The 20,463-nt window shown below is 47.1% G+C and overlaps 1 protein-coding gene across 6 annotated transcripts in view; it reads right to left on the bottom strand.

Moving 5' to 3' along the window:
- LOC144169428 (tensin-3-like) overlaps window positions 1-361 on the bottom strand; it is a 292,831-nt gene extending 292,470 nt beyond the window's left edge. For 5 of the 6 annotated variants that reach the window (XM_077698567.1, XM_077698574.1, XM_077698568.1 and 2 more), the window contains exon 1: window positions 49-360. In XM_077698567.1, the coding sequence (XP_077554693.1) occupies window positions 49-213 (165 nt within the window). In that variant the 5' untranslated portion in view covers window positions 214-360. Of the gene's footprint in view, window positions 1-48 lie in introns of all 6 variants that reach the window. The other variant, XM_077698569.1, reaches the window with a different exon arrangement.
- Between the last annotated feature and the right edge of the window lie 20,102 nt (window positions 362-20,463).

Raw genomic sequence — 20,463 nt, 5'->3', positions numbered from 1 at the left:
GAAACACAGCGAACGTCGCGTATGTAGAGCAAGGACGAAGCCACTCACATGTTCCGGCACGCGCGGCTCCGTCAGTCCCGACGCTGTCGTCTGCTGTTGCGGCGGGCAGCGGTGGTGTTCGCGGAGCCAGTGCGTCTGCAGGTGCGACAGCGTGTCAAACCTGAAAGTGCAGTCCGGGCAGAGGAAAGACGCGAATCGGTCACCGGACAACATGAACCGACGAGTCACAACACAGCCGCGCGGCGGTCACATTTCCCCCGCGGCGACTTCACCGGTGAACAACATTGCGACGCGCGACTCGACGGCGGTGGCGGCGGCGGCTTTGCGCGGCTGCTCGGCCCAATAACAGCAAATCCGCGCAGATCGGCCTCCAGCGCCGCTCTTCTTTGGCGACGATCGGGCGCCGCGCGGCTGCTGCGGCGCTGAAAACCCGCGACGAGCTGCAACGTCGCGCCCGAGGCCCGGCCTGCCTGCCGGCAGAAGTAAAACCCAAGGTCGGCCCGCGCACGGCGCGGCTCCGCTGTAGAGACCGCTGATGTGGCGCGGCGCCCGTACGTTTAGCACTGGGACGCGCGTATTAGCGAAATGCGAGGCTAATGAAAGCGCACGACGTTTGACGAAATTTTTAAGCGAAGCTTATATGGCTAGCCTTTCATTTTTTTATGACCGCGAACGAAAACTCCCGAGTCTCCACGTGTCTTTGAGAAGCGCGAGGCGTTGGAAAACGCACGTCCCGGTGTTTGCCATTAGAACATTGATCGCACGGCGTTCAAAACATGATTTGGACGCCAAGCTTATACGTCGCATCCCTTTTACTTCCATTTTGAGTAGATTAGTTAATAATGGGCCCCATTTTCAAAATCAAAACACTAATAAGGAGTCAAGCTTATATGCCTCATCTCTTTGATATGTACCTTGAGTAGGTTAGTTTTCAATGGACACCATTGTAAATACCAATAGAGAAAAAAAAGTGTTCGCGTGTATGGGTGGGTCCTTTTTCGGGATGACCACTGGCAATGAGGGAGAGAAATAAAATTTACTCACACCATTCCCCTAAATTATTTCCCGCGTCTATGGAGTGTGCTAAAAAGCTTCGCTGGTCACCCACCCTCAGATAGTAGAAATGGCTGATGATATTTTTACAACGTTCATTGCACAAGCGCGTATGAATGCTTAATAATTCCCAACCGCGTTAAGGCTTTCATTTGGATTACGATCGAACACCTGTGTAAGAGAGAGGGAGAGAGGATAGTCTTCAATGATATTGGTGAGGTTACCCTGGCCAAGACACCTAGCTTGCTACACCAGATGTATGACAATAAATTGCATTGATAAAGCGATGATGATGGCTATGATGACGATGATGCGCTCATGATTGAAGTCCTGCTTAGTCTGGTCAAGTCCTGTGCTTTGCAGGAAAGTCAATAGTAGAGTTTGTGTCCCTCGAGATGCTCGTTTACAGTTAGACCAAGGACCTAGCACGTCCCTTAGAATTAGTCCTCTAGAAAGAGGATAGTCCAAAGATAGAAAATGGGACGTCCTAGCTTCTCTATACCACGCACATTCGCATAATACGTGGTTCAAGTCCTAGCGCACGTCACAAAGCGTGCAGAAGAGGGAAGCGACCTGTTTCATCTTGAAGCGAAAATGACTTGTGTGAGCGACATTTAGCCGCACGCGGTTAAGAACCGCTTCGCCATGCTTAAACAGTTCATGAGGCATCCTAAAGTTCCTGAGCTGGTCTATGAAGTGAGGCGGCGCGTAATTTTGCCCACGTAGATCGCTGGAAACTCCAGGCAGCCTTGGACGCAAGAGCAGAAGCCTGTCGCCTGGAGAATGGTATAGTAGTCACTGGCCCGTGCTGACCATGCGCGATCGATGCCGCAATGTCCCCCTTGGCGTTCCCAGTTATACCGCAGTGGGCAGGAATCCACTTCAGCTCTACATGATGGTGTGCCTTTAGAGCTTGTAAGGGCAATGTATTAATGTCGAAAGCGAGCTAGATTGACAATGGAAATCTACAATATGTCGAAGTGAAATCGACTGGTGACCGTTCAAATTGTGCTAAGTTACGACAGTCCCAAACAACGCTCCTAAATTTGAGTTATGCAAGACAATTTAAGTAATACGTTAAGCTTTTGAATTATGCGCGACTATTTGAACTCATGTAATTACAGTACTACCGATAATTTTAAAAACTTAAATTTCCTAAATTTATGTTATGCGCTAACTCTTCAATGTCTATTTTTGAGCAAACAGCACGTGCACATAATTAAAAAACTGTTCCAGAGGTAATGCACTGTGCTTAACTGGTGAAAAAAGTCGGTACCATTGAAGGCAGAAGCACTGAAATCGAATAAATTGCGTTTCTTAACTTGCTGCCAGCACTGTATCGTATCAACACAGGAACCAGTACTTCATTTCATTTCATTTATTAGTTCCTTAAGGGCCCGAAGGCATTAAGGCACAACTTAAGGGGGGGGGGGCAAATACATATAGGGAAGAAAATGAAGAGGTATAAGATATATACAACTGGGCATCCAAAAAAAAGAGAAAAGAAAGAAAATAAAAGAAAAATATTGGCTCACATGCATTAGTCCGCACAACTAACAACAACAAAAAAAGGCAGATAGGAGAAAACTAATACCGAATACACAAGTTCAGTTATAAGACTAAAAAAAGCACAGAAACAGAAAAAAACAAGCAAGAGCGATTGCACAGATTCCAACTAGTAAGCAGTATGAATCAGCATTGATGTTCGGAGTGGTGATAATGGTCTTCCAATTTTTTTTCGAAAAGATGTGCGGTCAGTGCATGATACTATATTGTCGGGTAGCGAATTCCAAAGGGTTATCGCATTGGGAAAGAATAAACTTGTGAATGCTGATGTTCGACCGGGTTTGTGTGCTATTGGCTGGGTGTGATTTAGGCGCGCTGACGTGCGGTGGGATGGTTTTAATAATTCGTGCCTGGATTTTGGGTGATAGTAGGCCCCATTAAGGAGGCATAAACGTGCGATATGATGGCGCGATACAAGTGACGGTAGGGAAATGTACTGTTTTAAAGATGTGACGCTGATACCGGAGGAGTATTGGGAGGTGATAAAGCGAGCGGCACGATTTTGTATGGATTCTAGGTTAGTGGTCAAATATGCTTGGGATGGATGCCATATTGATGAAGAGTATTCAAGTTTTGTTCTCACTAACGTTAGATAAGGAAGTTTCTTTATTTCTATGGCCGCGGATTTCAGATTTCTTCGGAAGTAATCAAGTCTCCTTGATGCTTCGGAACAGATTGTGTCGATGTGTAATTCCATGATACAGTGAAACCTCGATATATCGAACAGCGCGGTGCCCGTGAAATAGTTCGATATAACCAGAATTCGATATATAGAATCACGTAAAAAACACGTCATAAACTGGTACAAATCAATAAATGAACGAATTGTTCAGTAAATACTCACTTGGTGCTTCAAAGTATTTATTATTTTGGCTTAAAGTACTGCAGCAGGGTAGCCTGGCGTGTTACACACGACTTCGTCAACGTAGTCCAAACGTTCCACAAGCGACAGGCCGGTGCCTTCTATAGCGCTGCAGTAGCGGTGCGGTAGGGCCAAAACCGCTGAAGCCTCGGTCGAAGTCGGGAGCGGGGCACTATCAGCGCTTGCGGGTACAACCTCGGCAGCGTCTTTGTGCGCTTAGTAGTAACCTCCGCTAGGATCTCCACATCCGTCAACTCCGCCGTCGTTCCAGTGCTGTCGTCACCGCCAACAAAGTCCTCAATGCACATGCTTCGTGGCTCAGCACCAACAAAGCGCTCCAGCTGGCCCCAGGTTTCTTCAAGCTCGCATTCTTCTTTTGCACCGTCCAATTCTGCTTCGGTGTAACCGATGCGCAGCAGTCAGGAACGTCCATCGCGCCACCGCTATCTTCGATGGTACTGCGGGATAGCTCGCCGCCTGTCAACAGAGCGCAAGCTGTCTGGGAAGTCTGGGGTGGCGGAGTTCGATATACCCATTTCATGTCCGTACCAGTTCAAAATAAAAAATTAAAAATGCATGTGATTTTCCACGGGATATAGAAAGTGTTCGATATAGGTAATAATTCGATATACCCGTGTTCGATATATCGAGGTTTGACTGTAATGATGGTGTCGTGTGAACGCCTAAGTATTTACGATGTTACAGGGCATATGGGAACAGCATTAATATTGTAAGTGTGGTGGGTGATGGAGCATTTACGAGAGAATGAGATTAGTTTGCATTTAGATAAGTTAAGGGCATAAGCCAATTATTGCACCATAATGCGATAGTGTTAAGGTCATCTTGTATGGTGCTGTTATCGTCGGGGCTTTTAATTGCAGAGTAGTAGACACAATTGTCGGCAAAAAGTCTTAGTTTACTTTTTTTAGTTGGCAGATCGTTTATGTAAATCAGAAATAAAAGTGGCGATAGACTAGCGCCTTGTGGTACCCCCGATGTAACAGCTGTGAGCGGTGATTGGTTGTTATTGGCGAACGTGAATTGCATGCGGCCTGTAAGGAAGTCCTGAATCCAATTTATTATATTTGTAGGTAAACCGAGGCAAGTTAATTTTGAGAGTAGTTGATTATGTGGAACGCGATCAAATGCCTTTGCAAAGTCTAAGAAAATGCCGTCCGTATGAAGGTTGTTATCCATGTTAACTAGAATGTCGTGCGCAAACTCAGCGAGTTCTGTTTCTCACGAGTAAAAATTCCGAACTCCATGCTGGTATGGGAAAAAGAAATTCATGCTTTCCAGATGATTCATGACATGAGATTCTATTATGTGTTCGACAAGCGTGGACGATATGCACGTAGAGAAATAGGGCGGTAATTAGCTGCTGAAGAGCGATTGCCTGATTTAAAGACGGGGAATATTTTTGCTTTTTTTTTCAGTCGTCTGGAACCTGGTCTGTGCGTAAGGATTGATCAAATATTTAGACATAAGATTTTACTTAAGACGAGGATAGTATTTTTTAGCATCTTACTGTTAATCTCGTCGCAACCGGCAGATGATGTTAACATCAGTGTACTAATTAATTCGGCTTTACCTTTAGGACTAAATTGAATGTCGGGCTGTGCACTGGATGGTGTGTATGGTTGAGCTGTGGTGGATGCGTTGTTAACGGGAGTGAACACAGGTGTAAAGTAGTCGTTGAGAAATGTAGCGCATTTGTCACTGTCTATGGGTTGACCGTCCGTGTTTGTGAGTTCAATTTGGTTAGTCTTCGACTTACGGGACAGTAAGCGCCAGAACTTGTTGGGGTTAGTTTTCACTATGGATAGTAGGTCCGTTGAAAGAAATTTTTTTTTGGCATCGGCTATTTCTTTTACGTATTGAGTCGCACATGTCTGGTAACGGTCTCAGGCTAGTGGTTCATTGTTTGATTTGGCTGATCTGTAGAGGCGTTTTTTTTTTCCATTCCGAAGGCGTTTTAGGCAGTTATTAACTCATGGGTTTCTAGAATCAGATTTAACAAGTACGCTAGGAATAAATTTCATTTTTAAGTTTAATAGTTCATTTTTGTACAATTCGCAGTTAGCATTAGGAGTGCGTATTTCGTAGGTTTTACAGAAGGAAGAATAAAATCGCATAAGTTCATTGTTAATGGGATCGTAATTACCACGCTTGTAGTCAGTAATCAGTTTGGTGCTAGGGGATCTTCTTGCAAACGGAAGGGCTATGGAAATGTCTAGCAGACTGTGGTCACTAATGCCGGGCAAAACGTTTACACTTTTAATGTCATCGGGGCAGGTGGTTAGTAACAGATCGAGTGTGTTGTTGCCCCGTGTTGGGCGTGATATAACTTGGTGAAGGTTAAAGTCTAAAGAAAGATTAATAAATTGGTTGGCTTCATTAGTAGTGGTTCTGTTCGGGGTCGAAAGCAGGATCCAGCTTATCTCAGGGAAGTTGAAATCACCAAATAAGAAAACGGGATACTGTAGTACCGCATACAGATTGCCGGGGAATTCTTCATTATATAAAAAATGCAGTGAATCAATTTCATAGTAGCGTGAGTGCGACCGAGATCTTGCTCCCAAGAAGAAATAACGTACAAAACTGCTCCCCACTTACTTTAAATTAAACTACAGTAGAAGAAAGCGGATGCACGATCCTGTGCTTTATGAAATTCAGCAGTATGCGAGCCGTAGCAAGGCAAAACTATATCTATTAAATAATTTTTAGACTGTCGATAGTGTAAAAATAGTCTGGGTGGCTGGCTATCAATCGGTAGTTAAACGAAGGGAATTAAATATCAACCGGTAGTACTATGGATAGTCTCACAATAGTCGGCTGTTTTTTTTTTTTAATTAGGCCCTTAGATGTACGTCAAGACCACCGCTACAGTGAGGTTATGCACCAAGGGCCAAGGGGGACACACAATGAGGCGGGTAAACTATTGATTTCCGTGGCTTAATTAACTAAAATTGAATAATTCTTTCTAGCGGCTGCAGTATGCAGCGTGTTTGTATTGAAGAGAGACGCAACCTTGTTTCTACGCAGTTTCATTTGACAGAATTCTTCTAGCGCATTCGTACTCCGAAATATCGAACTGCGAAGTTTAATTACCGTTCGCGTGATTACGCATGCTAGACAGCGACGACTGGCGCAAAGCTCCTCCCGTTTGTGACGTTCCTGCTGTTTATGGTGTAGTTTGACAATGGGGTGGAGGCATAGGAAAAGTGATAACTAGCACCCTTTCAGCCTTGGTCGGCGCTATCGCAATCTGCAGTAGGCGCAACCGCCATTGAAACACACAATTCTTACTCCAGTCCAGTGCACTATCGATAATCTACCGATAGCCAACTATTCATATAACTGTCGATGATGGTTTAACTGTTCCCAGTTCAATGGTATGTCATAGTGATGTGCCACCCACTCGTCACTCCATTTAGGGCCCCATTTAAAAGAAGTTCGTCGTGTTTGCCTGTCATCCCGTTTTGGGATCAAGTCCCTTCGCAAGAGGTACTGACTCTGAATGGTTGTCCCTTAGCATTGATTGTGACACGGATGCTTCTTTTGTTACGTTTGAATATGAGCCTATGTGCTGGTGCGGCTACGAATTCGAAAGCGGCGCCATGAGAAATAAAGCCCTCCAGCTGCGCTGCGGGGAGGTGGCGTCATCTTATGGATGCTCGTTGAGGCGTTCTCTGGAGCCTACACAAGCGCCGACAGGAGGCACACAAGTCGTTACTTTCAATGAGGTTGTGGTGGTTGTGTATGTACGGTGCCCTACGTGTCTCGACGCGCGCTATTTGACTACACAGGAGACATTGGCAAAATCAGTGCTGTTCAAATTATAATGGCATGGCTGAGAAAAAAATGCATAAATTTCTAGAATTGTTTACTAATGCGTCAGCATTCTTACTCCACTTTGCGTTGTGAGATTTGTTATAGCCGATTCCGCTACGGGTAATCAAATACGCTTGATTATTTTATTGTTTCTAATTTTAGTTTGTTTCTTTTTGTCAGTGATGTACATTTACACTATTCAATAAACTGAACGCCTTAGCCTTGCAAATTAGCATTTTTGCCCATGTACAAAGCGAAGATCGTGTTTGGTGGTTTTTAACAATTTTTATCTGTTTCGATTTTTTTTTTCGTCTTTAACGTGCGAGGGCGGTAAAGGAGATATGTGTTCTTGGTTTGTTAGTTCATATTTATTATTTTCTTAGTTCTTACATCTCTTCTAACTCAAAGCTTTGTGAACCACAGCCCTAGGCGTCTAAACTTCTTCCGCAGGCCCCCCGTTTGCCATTGCACTCACGCACGTTTCATACGCATCCCTGTTTTCATCTCGGTTCGCGGTGGTCGTTCACAATGACTCGTTGTGGGGTCGTTGCCTCAAAAAGCGGTTGAAGGCGCTGTAAAAGGTCGCAAAAATAATTCATTTAATTTAAAGCGCGCAAACGCAATGGTTCAGCCCCACTTGCAGACTTGCTGGCGTCATGGTTAACACAAAGTAATCTTTAAACAGTGTCACTCTTTCATGCGCTTTGTTGCGTGAGTCGTTTTACACAAAGTAGTCTTTAAACAGTGTCACTCTTTCATGCGCTTTGTTGCATGAGTCGACTAGCTGACGCAAGATACTCAGAATAAGTGTGCCAGAATAAATGTATACCCACGCTACCTCGTGGGCGTAGTGTGGTTTTAATGCTCTACATTGTTAGGCATTAAAGGGGCACTGACACAAAATTTTGAAGGCGAGATAACTTCGGAAATAGATTGGTGTGAACACATATACATCATCTGCAAAATATCAGCGACGAATACAGCCTAGAACATATTTAAAATCAATTTTAAAGTGTGCGAAGCGCAACCGAGCAGCCAGCAGAGGACCACGCGCAATCGACATCCCGAGGATATTGTGTAAATAAACATTATCCAAACACATCACGAGTTTGTGTTTGCCGCTTCCGCACTGCCGGCGTTTTTCGCCGGCTCGCCGCTCCAATCGGAGGGCCGGAGGGCGGAGCGTCTGCTCTCGAGAACGAACGACCGGATCATTGGCGGCGGAGGCGCCGTGATTTCGTCAGCTCATCGGGCAGCTGGCCGCGACCAAAGTGCTACAGCGATTCCAGGCACTCTGTTTCTATTACTTTTTATTACCATTGGATGCGAACACGCGCCGGAGGCATGAAAAGCCCACTGAGCTAGCCGCACTGTCGCTGTGCAGGCGGCGGCCACGGCCGCGAAGTGGTCCAGGCCGGCGCAGATAGCTCGAGTGATAGCTTGTTACCGCTGCACGAAATTGTCCCCAAGTCCCGACCATGGTGGCTTACATGAGAAAGGAGTTAATGATGCGATTGCGGGTTGCATTAAAAATTGTCATCTGTATCGCTTACGAGAGCGGCACTCGAATATCTGCTGCAGTGCTAAGCCGAACACATCTGTAGGCGGACCTGTAGGCAGACCGGCCGGCTGCTCCCAGCGCGCGTCTTGGGCCACCCACCATCTCGAGCGTCGCGCGTCGTTCTTTAGCCGCGGTAGCATTTCCACTCGCAGCACCTGCGTCACATCCACGGTCGCTTTTTAATTAAGCGCCTCACGAGATCAGTACGTGGGGGCATTCGCAGAAACTGCCGTCGATGCGGATTCGACAGTGCTATGGCACGGCGGCTCTGCTCTGTGATATCCCTCCGACGGTCACGTGGTCAGCTTTGTTCACACAAAATCCACAAAATCCATCGTTTCGCGGCACCCGCTGAAACCGAAATTGCGACTGGCCGCATTGAAAATGCCTCTAATTAAACAACAGTCGCACGCTGAAGCAAATGAGGTTTCTACAGGTTATAAGTAGGTCACTAGCTACTTATCGCAACAAAAAAACAAGATGCAAAATTTTTGTGTCAGTGTCCCTTTGACATCGATTGTCACCAGGTCAATCAAAATTTTAGAGCTGCCAATCGCTGTACATAAATATCTGGCCGACTCGCTCTGGTTAGCCGAGATCGCCAAAGACCAGCTTTAATTGCTGAGCGGGCAAGTGAATTTCAGTGCAAAACGGCTGAAGGGGGGTCCGTGTGGTGTTTTTACGTCATGCTGGGCGCGGGTTCAACAAACTCGGAAGCAGGTCCGTCCATGCGGTGCACGCGCGGAGTACACGTTGCGAAAGCATGAATTAGCTTTAGAGTGACATCTGGAGAATCGCCACCGCGAAGGTCAGCTCCTGATTTTTCGCTCGCCGCAGCACCATAGCGCACGCCGCCCCTGGCCTCGTGTGGGGGGCGTGCACCATTCGCATTCAAACTGTTGCCGATGGTGGAATGGCGTGCAAGCATTGTCTGCAGACGCGCCATTTGTATAGAGATGCGCAGTTCTTCCTCTGCCTGGCAACCTAAACACAGGGTGCGTCACAGGAACGACGTAAGATGAAACTGTAACAACTCACAGACATGTCAAGGGAGGAAAAGAACCCGGTTTCTTGATGCGCCGTGCGCGCTGTTTTCTTCCGAACAAGAGAATCTGCGATCATATAAGCACTCGTCGCCTTCCCCAAATTTCGCAAATTTCATCACCACCTTGATGAGAAGGCCAATTACCTTAAGCCTTCAATCCTATCCCCACCATGCAGTTGGCCGCTATGTATGCCCGCACGTGGTGACGGTGACGTGGTGACGGTGACGTGGTGCATGCGCGCGCGCGTGCGTGCATGTGCATTTTCTGGCCATTTAGATCAACAGAGTGCCCAACTAATAATGAGTGCAGCTTTATTATTGTCTAGGAGATGTCCTCTCTACGTCCAGTCAGCCCTTCGCATCCGACAGCCCCCGAAATACTTCCGACCGACAACACTGGTCTAGAGGAAGGAGTTCCGGGTTATTTTTCTGTCACGTCGTTCATCTTGAAGGCGCTGCTTGTAAGCAGCATGACGAACACGAAGTTTACGGCGTGATGTAAGCAAACTATGCGCACTCGCACGCAAATAGGTGACCGGTAAAAAGCGCGAATGCTCATAGGTACATTGTCTGCTCCCGCGGAGCCCCGCCACTTTCGGTTCGAGAGCTCTCCTGGCCTCCCGTAGGCTGGCGGCTTTCACACGCGTGTGTGCGTGTTGTTTATCTGTTTCCACCTAAAAAATAAACGCTCATGCATCGCACATTCAATGAATAACAACGATGAGTCCTACTAGGGACTGCTTTGAAAGGTAAGCACTCTGTGGCAAATAAACTACACGCACACACGCGCGTGAAAGCCGCCGACGTACGGGAGGCCAGGCGATATCTCGAACCGGAAGTTGCGGGAGCAGACGACGTACCCGCTTTTTACCGGTCACGCATTGGTTGGCGTGAAATTCAATCGAATTGGATTGGAAATCTTTTTTGAGCATAAAAGTGACTTTCTTAGTCCAGGAAGCCGCGAACCAGTGCAGCAGCTCCCACGCATGAAATTCAGAGAATTTTTTTTTTTTTTTGCCTATGCAATCCCGGAATCAAAGGTTCCACTTCGCTACCGAGTTTCGTGGCAATTGGTCGCTGTGCAATGATCAATTACCCTTAAAGCGCAATTCACCGGGTGCGCCAACCATGTACGGTACGCTTGAATTATATAAAAGACCCACTAGAGGGGATCAACGAGTATCCAGCAATAATTAAAAAAATGATGGAAGCTCATACTAACACGTAAGACTTGAAGGAAGCGAAGCTGTACGCAACATCCACAACCATCACGAAGGTTTAAATTCACGATTGCAGCCGATTTGCTTTTCCGCTGCATGCCTCAACGACATTTACTCCGACATTGTTGCCATAAATGTGAGCTTCTTTGTTTTTTGTTTTGTTTTTTTGTAAGTGGTAATTATTGGACATCACCTTGGCTCTATGGCATGTCTTTCTCGTTCCGAGCAGGTGTTGCCACAATTACGGCGAACGGTAGAGTTTTTTTTTTTTTTTTTTTTTTCCTGGGCAATCTTGGCCGATCTCCCTAAGTGGGTATGCTTGGCTTGACAAAAGTGCGCCGGAGATGCTGGGCGGTCATCGCGAGGCACGCACGCACGAGCGCACGGCGTTTTTTTGTTTTCGTTAACTGCCGGGCGGTCGCCACGAGGCCCGCGCTCACGTGCGCGCTCTCAGTAATTTCTTGGTATTTTTAACTGCGGACACGAAAAATTACGATTTGCCAAACAGCTTCACATCACGAACATGAGTGCAGCGAGGAACAATTAAATTTAAGTTGTGGCAGTAGATGAGGCCACCATGATTAATTGATTTGATTTGATTTGATTTCGGGCAATGGAAGTGTCTCAACAAGCTTCACAAACTGGAAGGGGATTAAGAGAGAGAGTGGGTAGGGGAACAGGAACAAGCATAGGTGAAAAAACTTCACTACTGACCCCCATCAAAACAATCAAACTGGCGCAAGCGCTACCCCGCCCCTCAAACTAAGTTGAATTTCTGCCTTCTATTTTCAGTTCGTACAGCATGTTTATAACAATGTAGGAGAGAAAATAACGAGGTCTTTGTTTCGCCAAGGACGTTGAAGCCAATAAAAAAACCAAGCAGAAAATTGAGTCGCCATCCCAGCCCAGCGAAAGCGGAAGTCAAGCGAAGATGTTGAAAATCCTTACAACTGTAATGCTTTACGCACAGCTTTGGTGTAACGGCAGTGACAATTGCATCGTGGTCGCTGCGACCACAAGACAAAACTGGCCAGGACGAAATCCAAACCCGATCTGCACCGCACGGTTGGTTAATTGGGGTCGTTGCAGCCCGCAAGTTCGAACTTGTCACTGCTGAAAGCCAAGAACCATGTACTGCTTTTCGGGTTTCCCAATGTGTATCAACTACTCGTGTGTCATCTTCTTGTCCGGCCCACGCAAAGTGCCTTTGTATGAAGTTTTCAATTTCGGTTTTGAGGGGCTGTGTTAGCAAGACTATGTGTCAAAGTTGCCGGATTTGTACGCAACGGAAAATCCCGGGTATGTGCCGTAACATGAGCTCTGAGACCCCCACTAAAGGTAAAAAAAAAAAACAAAAAAAAAACGGGATAAGCAATGTAAAATGCATTATTGTGGGTATGCGCTACCTTTGTACGTACATACCACACTTTGAGTATTCGCAATTGTGCGAAATAAAAGAATCCCGGAGGCAAGTGTTGGCCAGTATACATCCCTGCAGCTGTATGCAATGGACCTTGTTTGGTTTAGCGGTAGGTAGCCGTAACGCTGAGCGTAACGAGCGTTTGATGGTGCCAAGCACCGCACGTCAAGCTGCGGGTAGTTGTTAAAGTCGTTAGACCTCAGAGCGTAACATTAGGTCTAATGTCAAGCAGCTCCCGGGAAAGCGTTGGCGAATAATACAAGCGAAATCAAACTCATTGTGCGCACCTCCGGGGAATGTGCTGTAGCGACGCCGCTCCTACCGACGTCAACACCACGGAGAAGGCCTCGGCCACAGCTTCACATGAAGGCGCCCTGGACCAACGGTGCTTGGCGCAATAAAGCTTTGTTTCTTTCCTCACCTTTCCTCATCCAGCTTGGCTACATTGGATGTCCCCTACTCAGCATCCTGCCGCATGCAAATTCTTCTCTCACCCATGTACCCTCATTCACATGATCTTGGGGTACGCACATAACTGCTCCCTCCCACCTTTCCCCACTTTCCTTCTCCGTGAGCTGTGGGGGAACCTGACGGCCAACGCTGACTTGGATGCCGAAAAACTTCTGGTCTCCAGGGCTGAGACAGCCCGGTCGTCACATAATCTCCTGGAATGAGGACCACTCACATGATACAACTTACGGGGGGGGGGGGGGCTCGGGGGCCTGAGACGCCTCCGTGGTTTCCCGGGGGGAGGGGGGGAGGACGGGGGGCTACCCAGCCTCTCCCCCCTACTTCCCAAAGTTGCAGTGCCATTATAAGTTGAAGTTTCTTTTGAGCTTGCGCTAACTTCTCACTTAAAATTTTATTGTGGCTAAAAGCTTAGTCATCATTCTTTGCGCAGACGTGCAGGGCTTACTTTCATACTTTCCATTTATTCCTTCCAATCCTTACCACAGGAGGACAAGCGCCGCAGAAGCTCCCGCGGTGGTTGCGTCATCCGTATTCTTATTTCATTTTTTAAACTTTTTTACTTTGAACGCCATGTACACACAAAACACGTTTAAATGTACAGACAGGAATAAATTATATTTTTTTAAAGAGAAGGATGGAGCCTACTAACCATCATCTTCTAATTTTACGGATAGTTTACGCTCAGGGAATGAATATGTTGCTGTATGTTCACCTCTGTTTAAATTGCTTTGCGTGCATTTATGGGCCTGAAAAAAGCGGTAGTCTTCAGTGAGCCCTTCGCCAAAGTTTTTTGTCAGCGGCTTGTGAAATGGAAGTGAGTGTTTTGTGTCTCAGCATTGCTACTTTTTCTAGTAGGCGATCCTGATGACTCATGAAAAAAAAAAAAGATTGTTCTAATAATTTACATTTCTTAGGGATGAAGACATCGTTAACTGTTCGATACTGAAAATGGGACAAAGTCGCATTCACTCAAAATCAGAATCAGATTATGGGGCTTAACACGCCAAATTCTACACCCGGGCTTGAGGCGCGCCTTACTGGAGGGCTCAGGATTAATTTTGACACGTGAGGATCGTCGACGTGTGCCGAAATCTCGAATACCGTATAATAACCGTCAGAAGACGGGTCTTATTCGAAGTGTAGGCCACGCGCGGTTAAGCATCGTGACTAACCGTGCGTGTTCAACTGCTGTGTTATGAAGAACTCTGGAGCACACAGTTTCGATCAGTTGTCTCTTTTATCCGTAGCTCGTAACGAATGAGCAACGCGACTTTCCACTGCCCTTTCGCGCGAAAAATCTTTATTTACGTAGCGTTAAATCCCCACCTATTCCAATGTTGAACACACGAACATGCATAACTATTTTGTCGGCATGGAGAAACCGTGTCAGATCTCCCTGCAGATAAGGCTTCTAAGCGGCTCAAAACGTTTCCTCTCAAAAGCAACACGCACACTTACACATACGCACACGTGAGCCCTCATTCATTTTTAGTTACGCGTCATTGTACTGGTGGTGATTGCTGCCGAGTGAGTGAGTGAGTGAGTGAGTGAGTGAGTGAGTGAGTAGGTGGGTGGGTGGGTGAGTGAGTGAGTGAGTGAGTGAGTGAGTGAGTGAGTGAGTGAGTGAGTAGGTGGGTGGGTGAGTGAGAGAGTGAGTTTGTCGTATTAGGTTTCCGAAACGCCTTTTCTGCTCATGCTGCACGTGACCGTGCGTCTTACTTCCGACGATACGTGGTATATGAAGCTCTTCCCTGTAGTTGTTTGCGCTCCTGAACATTTGCGCTCCGGCAGTCATTTACGCTCCTCAAGGCTGGCTTTGAGCAGTTCAAATACACAAATAAAAAGCAATCCTTGCGCTAACTTTTCACATTACGTCCCTGTTAAGCGGTGGCCATTCATTATCAATGTATGATAACCGGACGAGAGGCGAAATAAAGTTTATTTAATGGCCAGGCACTCGCTGCCTTAGCCCTAGATCGGTGGTTTCCTTATTCTAGAAAACCGTCGTCCTCTGCTGCCCGTCTTGCCCGGGCTACGCAAGAAAAGGAAAGACTCTGTAAACATCAAATTTCCTTGCGGAAAGCTCTACGATGATACTTGCGCACAGCCTCCTTATGATCTGCGTGTGCTTAGCGCACCATGCAGTTAAGTTGGGGTCGGCCCACGTGCAGCCAGCTGCACAGTATGTGAGCCAAAAAGGGGCCTTTGTACATTAGGCACAACATTTTTACATTACAGAAACCACATGCGGAAGAACAATCGTTTGGCACATTTGTTGCGAACTTTCCTGTGAAAGTAAGCAAGGGCGTGCGTTAAAGCGCACTTTTAACTGTCATCTCCGCAATAGCGCATGGCATACATCGTTTATATTCTCGAATATTCCTCATTGCGTAGCCCTGACGTTGGCGCGCGACAATTAGCTCGAGATGTATGGCAACGGAAATACTAAGCGACGATATAGCGGCAGAGCGCGCTTAAGAGTATGAGAGAAAAATAAAATGTAGTTAATAACGAAATAAGAAAAACTCGGGTGCATGACCAGCAAATGACATGACAATAAAACGATTGCGCAATCTCTCATGAACAATACTCGAGCCACAGAGAAACCACCGACTGTAAGTCTTATTGTCTACGACACCCAGTATAACGGCCGATGAAACAGCTTCCCTCTTAAATGGCGTGACACCATTTGACGTGCTGTGTGGTGTTCCATAACGGGATAGAGGCACTGGAATTGACATGTATGCAGTTCTAAGAGAACTGTTGCGTGTTGTCCATTGAGTTGAACTTTCCCGCCTTTTTTCTTCCTCTACTACTAATACACGTGCCTTGCTAATGAAGGAAAATTCACAGGTTAATTTTTTACTGCACGAAATAAATGCTTGCCGACACTTGTTATTTCGCTAATGGGCCAGAAGGGAGGGTACTGAGCATCGCACGTGCATGTCTGACAAGGCAGCAATTTTGTTGATGTCTCAGTGCAAAGCCCACCGTGTGGTCACGGCAATGAATAGTGTACGCGATGCGCCGTTTGTTGCGTGATAGTTCAGCCCTGCTGGGCCCCACAGTGTGGACTAAAGGCGCTGGAAGGGCTGCGTGGATAGAACTAAAGTGTCAAAACTCCTACGTTATCATTTAAACCAGCTGTGCTACCAGTAGCCCGGATACTGCAACAGCGGAGCCTCGTTTCGGAAAGTACAATGCAGACCAACATTGGATACGCAGTCCTATTTTGTTATCCCTCGGTGACAAGATAAGAACTGTGACTGCTACAATAGCTGCTAACACCCAAAAATTGGGTAGTCGAATCAAATCAAACCAGATAAAATAAAACCAAATCAAATCTTTATTTCAGACATGAATACGTGCATCCCTGATTTTCTTTTTTCTCGCTGTTTGCTGCGTTGGCTGTAGCATTTTCTACTGTAGCTTTTACTACGTATGAACAGATAAGTCGCGGGATTTAAATGTGCGCGCAGTAGCGTGGAACCGCGTGCAATCGGCCGCCGCTGCCAACAACAACAACAACAACAACAACAACAACAACAGCAACAACAACAACAACTACTACTACTACTACTACTACTACTACAACAACAACGACGATGACGACGACGACGACAGCAGCAGCAGCAGCAACAGCCGCCGCAACAACTGCAACACCACCACCACCAACAACAACAGCAACAACAGCAACGACACAGTCGTAATATTCATCATCACCGTAACCATCGTAGTCATCATAGTGATCACCACAACCATAATCATCATCATCAGCCGCAGCTTGTAGGCGTTCTTTTCAGGGTAAAATCTTTTCCCGTATGCTTCGAAGCATTCCCATTTTTCTCCATCCGGATCTATTATTTCCCTAATTTGCTTAAAATAGACCTGCGCAGGGTCATAGCCCGCTCCTACTTCTCTTTCCATCCCTGGACAGACATTCTGTGATACAGGTGGCCTTCGAGGAGGGCGCGACTTTACGCAACGACAGGGGGGAGATAGACTCCGGGCGTAATAAGCAGTACACACGACTCGGGAAAGATGCGGTTGCGGTGGAGAGGAGTACCGAGTGGGGATCTAACCATACTCTCTCTGTAGATGACCATGCTTCATTGCGCAACACGTGATGTGGGAAAGCCAGCTTGCAAACACCAAGCTTACAACGGTAATCGCCTGAAAGCACAAATGCATTTTTCTGAAGAAATTTTTTGAGGTGCAATATAAGCCATATAAAAATGGGGCCCCAAGACCTTTATTTTATGAATTTTTCCATACGCTGCCAAGTCCCAGAGATTTAGTTCCACACCATCGCGAGATAGGGGGGATTAGGATTAGACATACACAGCTCCGCTGAAAAAGTTCTGCCACAGCAGTGTCTATGAGCGATAAGCATACGTGAACTAACAAGTTTCCCAGTGACTGGCAAGGTTCACACCTATCAACAATGTTTGACGCAAAGTAAACCCTGGGCACCTTGACAGATTTGAGGTAAACCGTAAGTACATATTAACACTTATAAACATTCGGTCAATAAAAAAAATTGTGGAGGCTTTAGGCAAAACAAAACAAAACCACCCCATTTAGTTTTAAGAAAACAGTCGCCGAATACGTATAAATATTGAGCAAGTCACAACTGCTGATCCAAACCACGAACGGGAAGTTACCCGCAAAATAAGCATGGGGTGGGCTGCGTTTGGTAAGAACTCCGACATCCTGACTGGTAAGCTTCCTCTGTCACTCAAAAAGCTTGTGTTTAATCAAGCTGCTCTTCCAGTAATGACTTACGGGGCAGAAACTTGGGTTCTCACCAAACGACTTGAAACCAAACTTCAATCGGCACAACGGGCCATGGAACGCCGAATGCTAGAGGTCACGTTGAGGGACAGGAAAAAACAGCCGCTCGGATTAGAGAACAGACCAAGGCGGAGGGCATTCTAGTACAAATTAAGCGAAGGAAATAAGCATGGGCGGTTCACGTAATGCGAATGAGGGACAACAGGTGGACCATCCGTTTCACACAGTGGCTTCCAATAGACCGGAAACGCAATAGGGGTCGGCCGAGAACTCGTTGGCGAGATAAGGTACGCAAATTTGGGGGGAAAAACGTGGACTCAGTTAAAACTGGATAGGCATGGCTGGAGATCTTTGGGAGAGGCGTTCGTCCAGCAGTGGACACAAATAGGGTTATGATGATGATGATAGCTTCAGAAAACTGCGTCAAACAGGGCCAGAGATGTCACACGCGCGCGCGCGCGCACACACACACACACACACACACACACACACACACACACACACACACACACACACACACACACACACACACACACACAAAATAAAAAAGCTCGGACGACACTTTAGCTCTCTTTAGTTATAAATACGAATGCATTAATGTCCAGTTGAACGCTCCGCGATGACATCGCGTGAGATGATATGTCGGTACTCAGGGTACCAATGAAGCAGGGCGGTCTAAGCACTGGAAGTGAGTGAGGAGGTGCCTTGCGCAAGAAAACCCTTGCTCGCTGGTGAGTGCTGCGCCCCCGGAGGAGACCAGTACATACCGACGCCCCTACTCCCGCTGGGGGACGAGCAGTTCGGCTAGTTCCTTATAACTACGGCAACGTCGTTGCTATGGAGTCACATGACGCGTCGAAGCCAGTGGTTAGGCCGGCGCAAACGCTCGTTCGCAGCCAGCGGGGCTTTTAAGTGCCGTTTCGCTGCTACAGGCAACGTCGGCGCCCATGCCAGTTTTTCACTCAATGCCATAAGTCGGGATGGCCGGGCGGTTGGTTACCGTGAACCGAAGAAGCCCATTAGGCCTACCAAGAAGGCCTACCAAGAAGGAAGGAGCAAAGTCATACTGTCCTACTGTCCGAGCCCGTCCGCTTGCCCAGAGCGAACTAACTTCATTTTTCCCTTCCAAGGCAATGGCCACCTGCGGCTGCGCCAGGCCTGTACAACACGAACGTATCGGCAACATGTGGGACAATTTTCGAGTTTCAACTTGAGACCATATTCTTGAAGCTTGCCAAGGACAGAACGCAGGCTGCGAAGTGCTCAGCATCATTTGTACCGGTTACAATAATATCATAAAAACAGATTTCTAAATCAGGCAGTCCTCTGAGCAAGTTCTCCGTCTCACGCTGAAATATAGCAGGAGCAGATGAGACACCAAAAGGCAACCGGGTGTACTGAAACAACCCCATGTGCGCCGAAATAAGGACATACTCCCTAGAGGCCTCGTCAAGGACCACATGCTGGTATTCGTCACGCAGTTCCAATTTAGTAAATTTATCACCTCCAGCAAGCATGTTCCACAGGTCTTCAACCCTTGTGATGGGGTACAGCTCCATTGTGGCCACTTCAATTATGGTGACACAACAGTCTCCACAGATTCTGATGCGTCCGTCCTTCTTGACCACAGGAAAAATAGACGAAGCCCACTTCGGTGTCTTGACAGGAACAAGAATGGAATCTCTTCGTCGTCGTCGGATTTCTTGAGTGACTCTACCTGTCAAGGCGTACGGCAGTGGACGTGGCTTGAAGAACCGTGGTGGAGCATCTGAAGGAACATGTATTGAAGCTTTAGTGCCCTTGAATGTACCAGGCCTTCATCAAACACTTCAGCATAGTCTTGGACCAAGTGTTTGATGTCAGAAAGTACGTGGATGTTACTTGAACATCAGAGACGTCGATGCTCAGCTCGTGCATCCAGTAGGGTCCTATAGCAGAGTGGGCGATCCGTCCCCGGTCAGGAAAATTCGTAGCTGGGCCTCTTTGCCTTGAAATTTCCCACGGACATCAGCTTTACCTTGAACCTTCTTTAGCTCCGCGGAATATCTTCGCAGAAGCGCTTGTGATGGCTGCACAGAAACCGAAGGCAGAAGTTGTTGAAGACGCGACTTCGCCATGACGAAGGCACTTGCCCCCGTGTCCACTTACGTGCGGAGCGGCTTGCCGCAAATGTCATAGGTTACTGTGGAAGGCGGCGGCGACGGGGCGTCGTGAACTTGCAAAGTGTCGAATACATCGGAAAACGAAGGTGTAGCGCCGTTTTCATCGCGGGAAATATTCACACGACGATAGTTGCTCGACGACGGTGAACTGCGTGCCGAGAACAAACGCGGCTCGGGAGGGCTGTTGCTGCGGGTTCGGCTGTCCCTTCGTTTCGAATTGCAAACCTTGCCCAAGTGCTCTCGATTGTGGCAGAAGCTGCAGACGGTTTTCGCATGCTTGCATTTGGTTGCAATGTGTCCCCTGGCCGCAACGGTAGCAGGTGACGCCCCCACGCCCTGACGAGGCAGTAGAGAACACGCTACCGGTGCTTGCTTGCGCTATTTCCACTGCGTCTTTCTTTCTTTGCTGTTTCCAACGCTAGCGCAGTCTGAACGGCGTCGCCGAAAGTGAGATCTGCTTTTTCTAGCAGTCATG

Source organism: Haemaphysalis longicornis, unplaced genomic scaffold, assembly GCF_048455015.1.
Source record: "Haemaphysalis longicornis isolate Haplotype H1 unplaced genomic scaffold, Haemaphysalis longicornis Haplotype H1 scaffold_2, whole genome shotgun sequence".
Taxonomy (NCBI): Eukaryota; Metazoa; Arthropoda; class Arachnida; order Ixodida; family Ixodidae; genus Haemaphysalis; species Haemaphysalis longicornis.
Note: the sequence above shows the minus strand (reverse complement) of the source record. Positions and strands in the feature narration are given on the sequence as shown.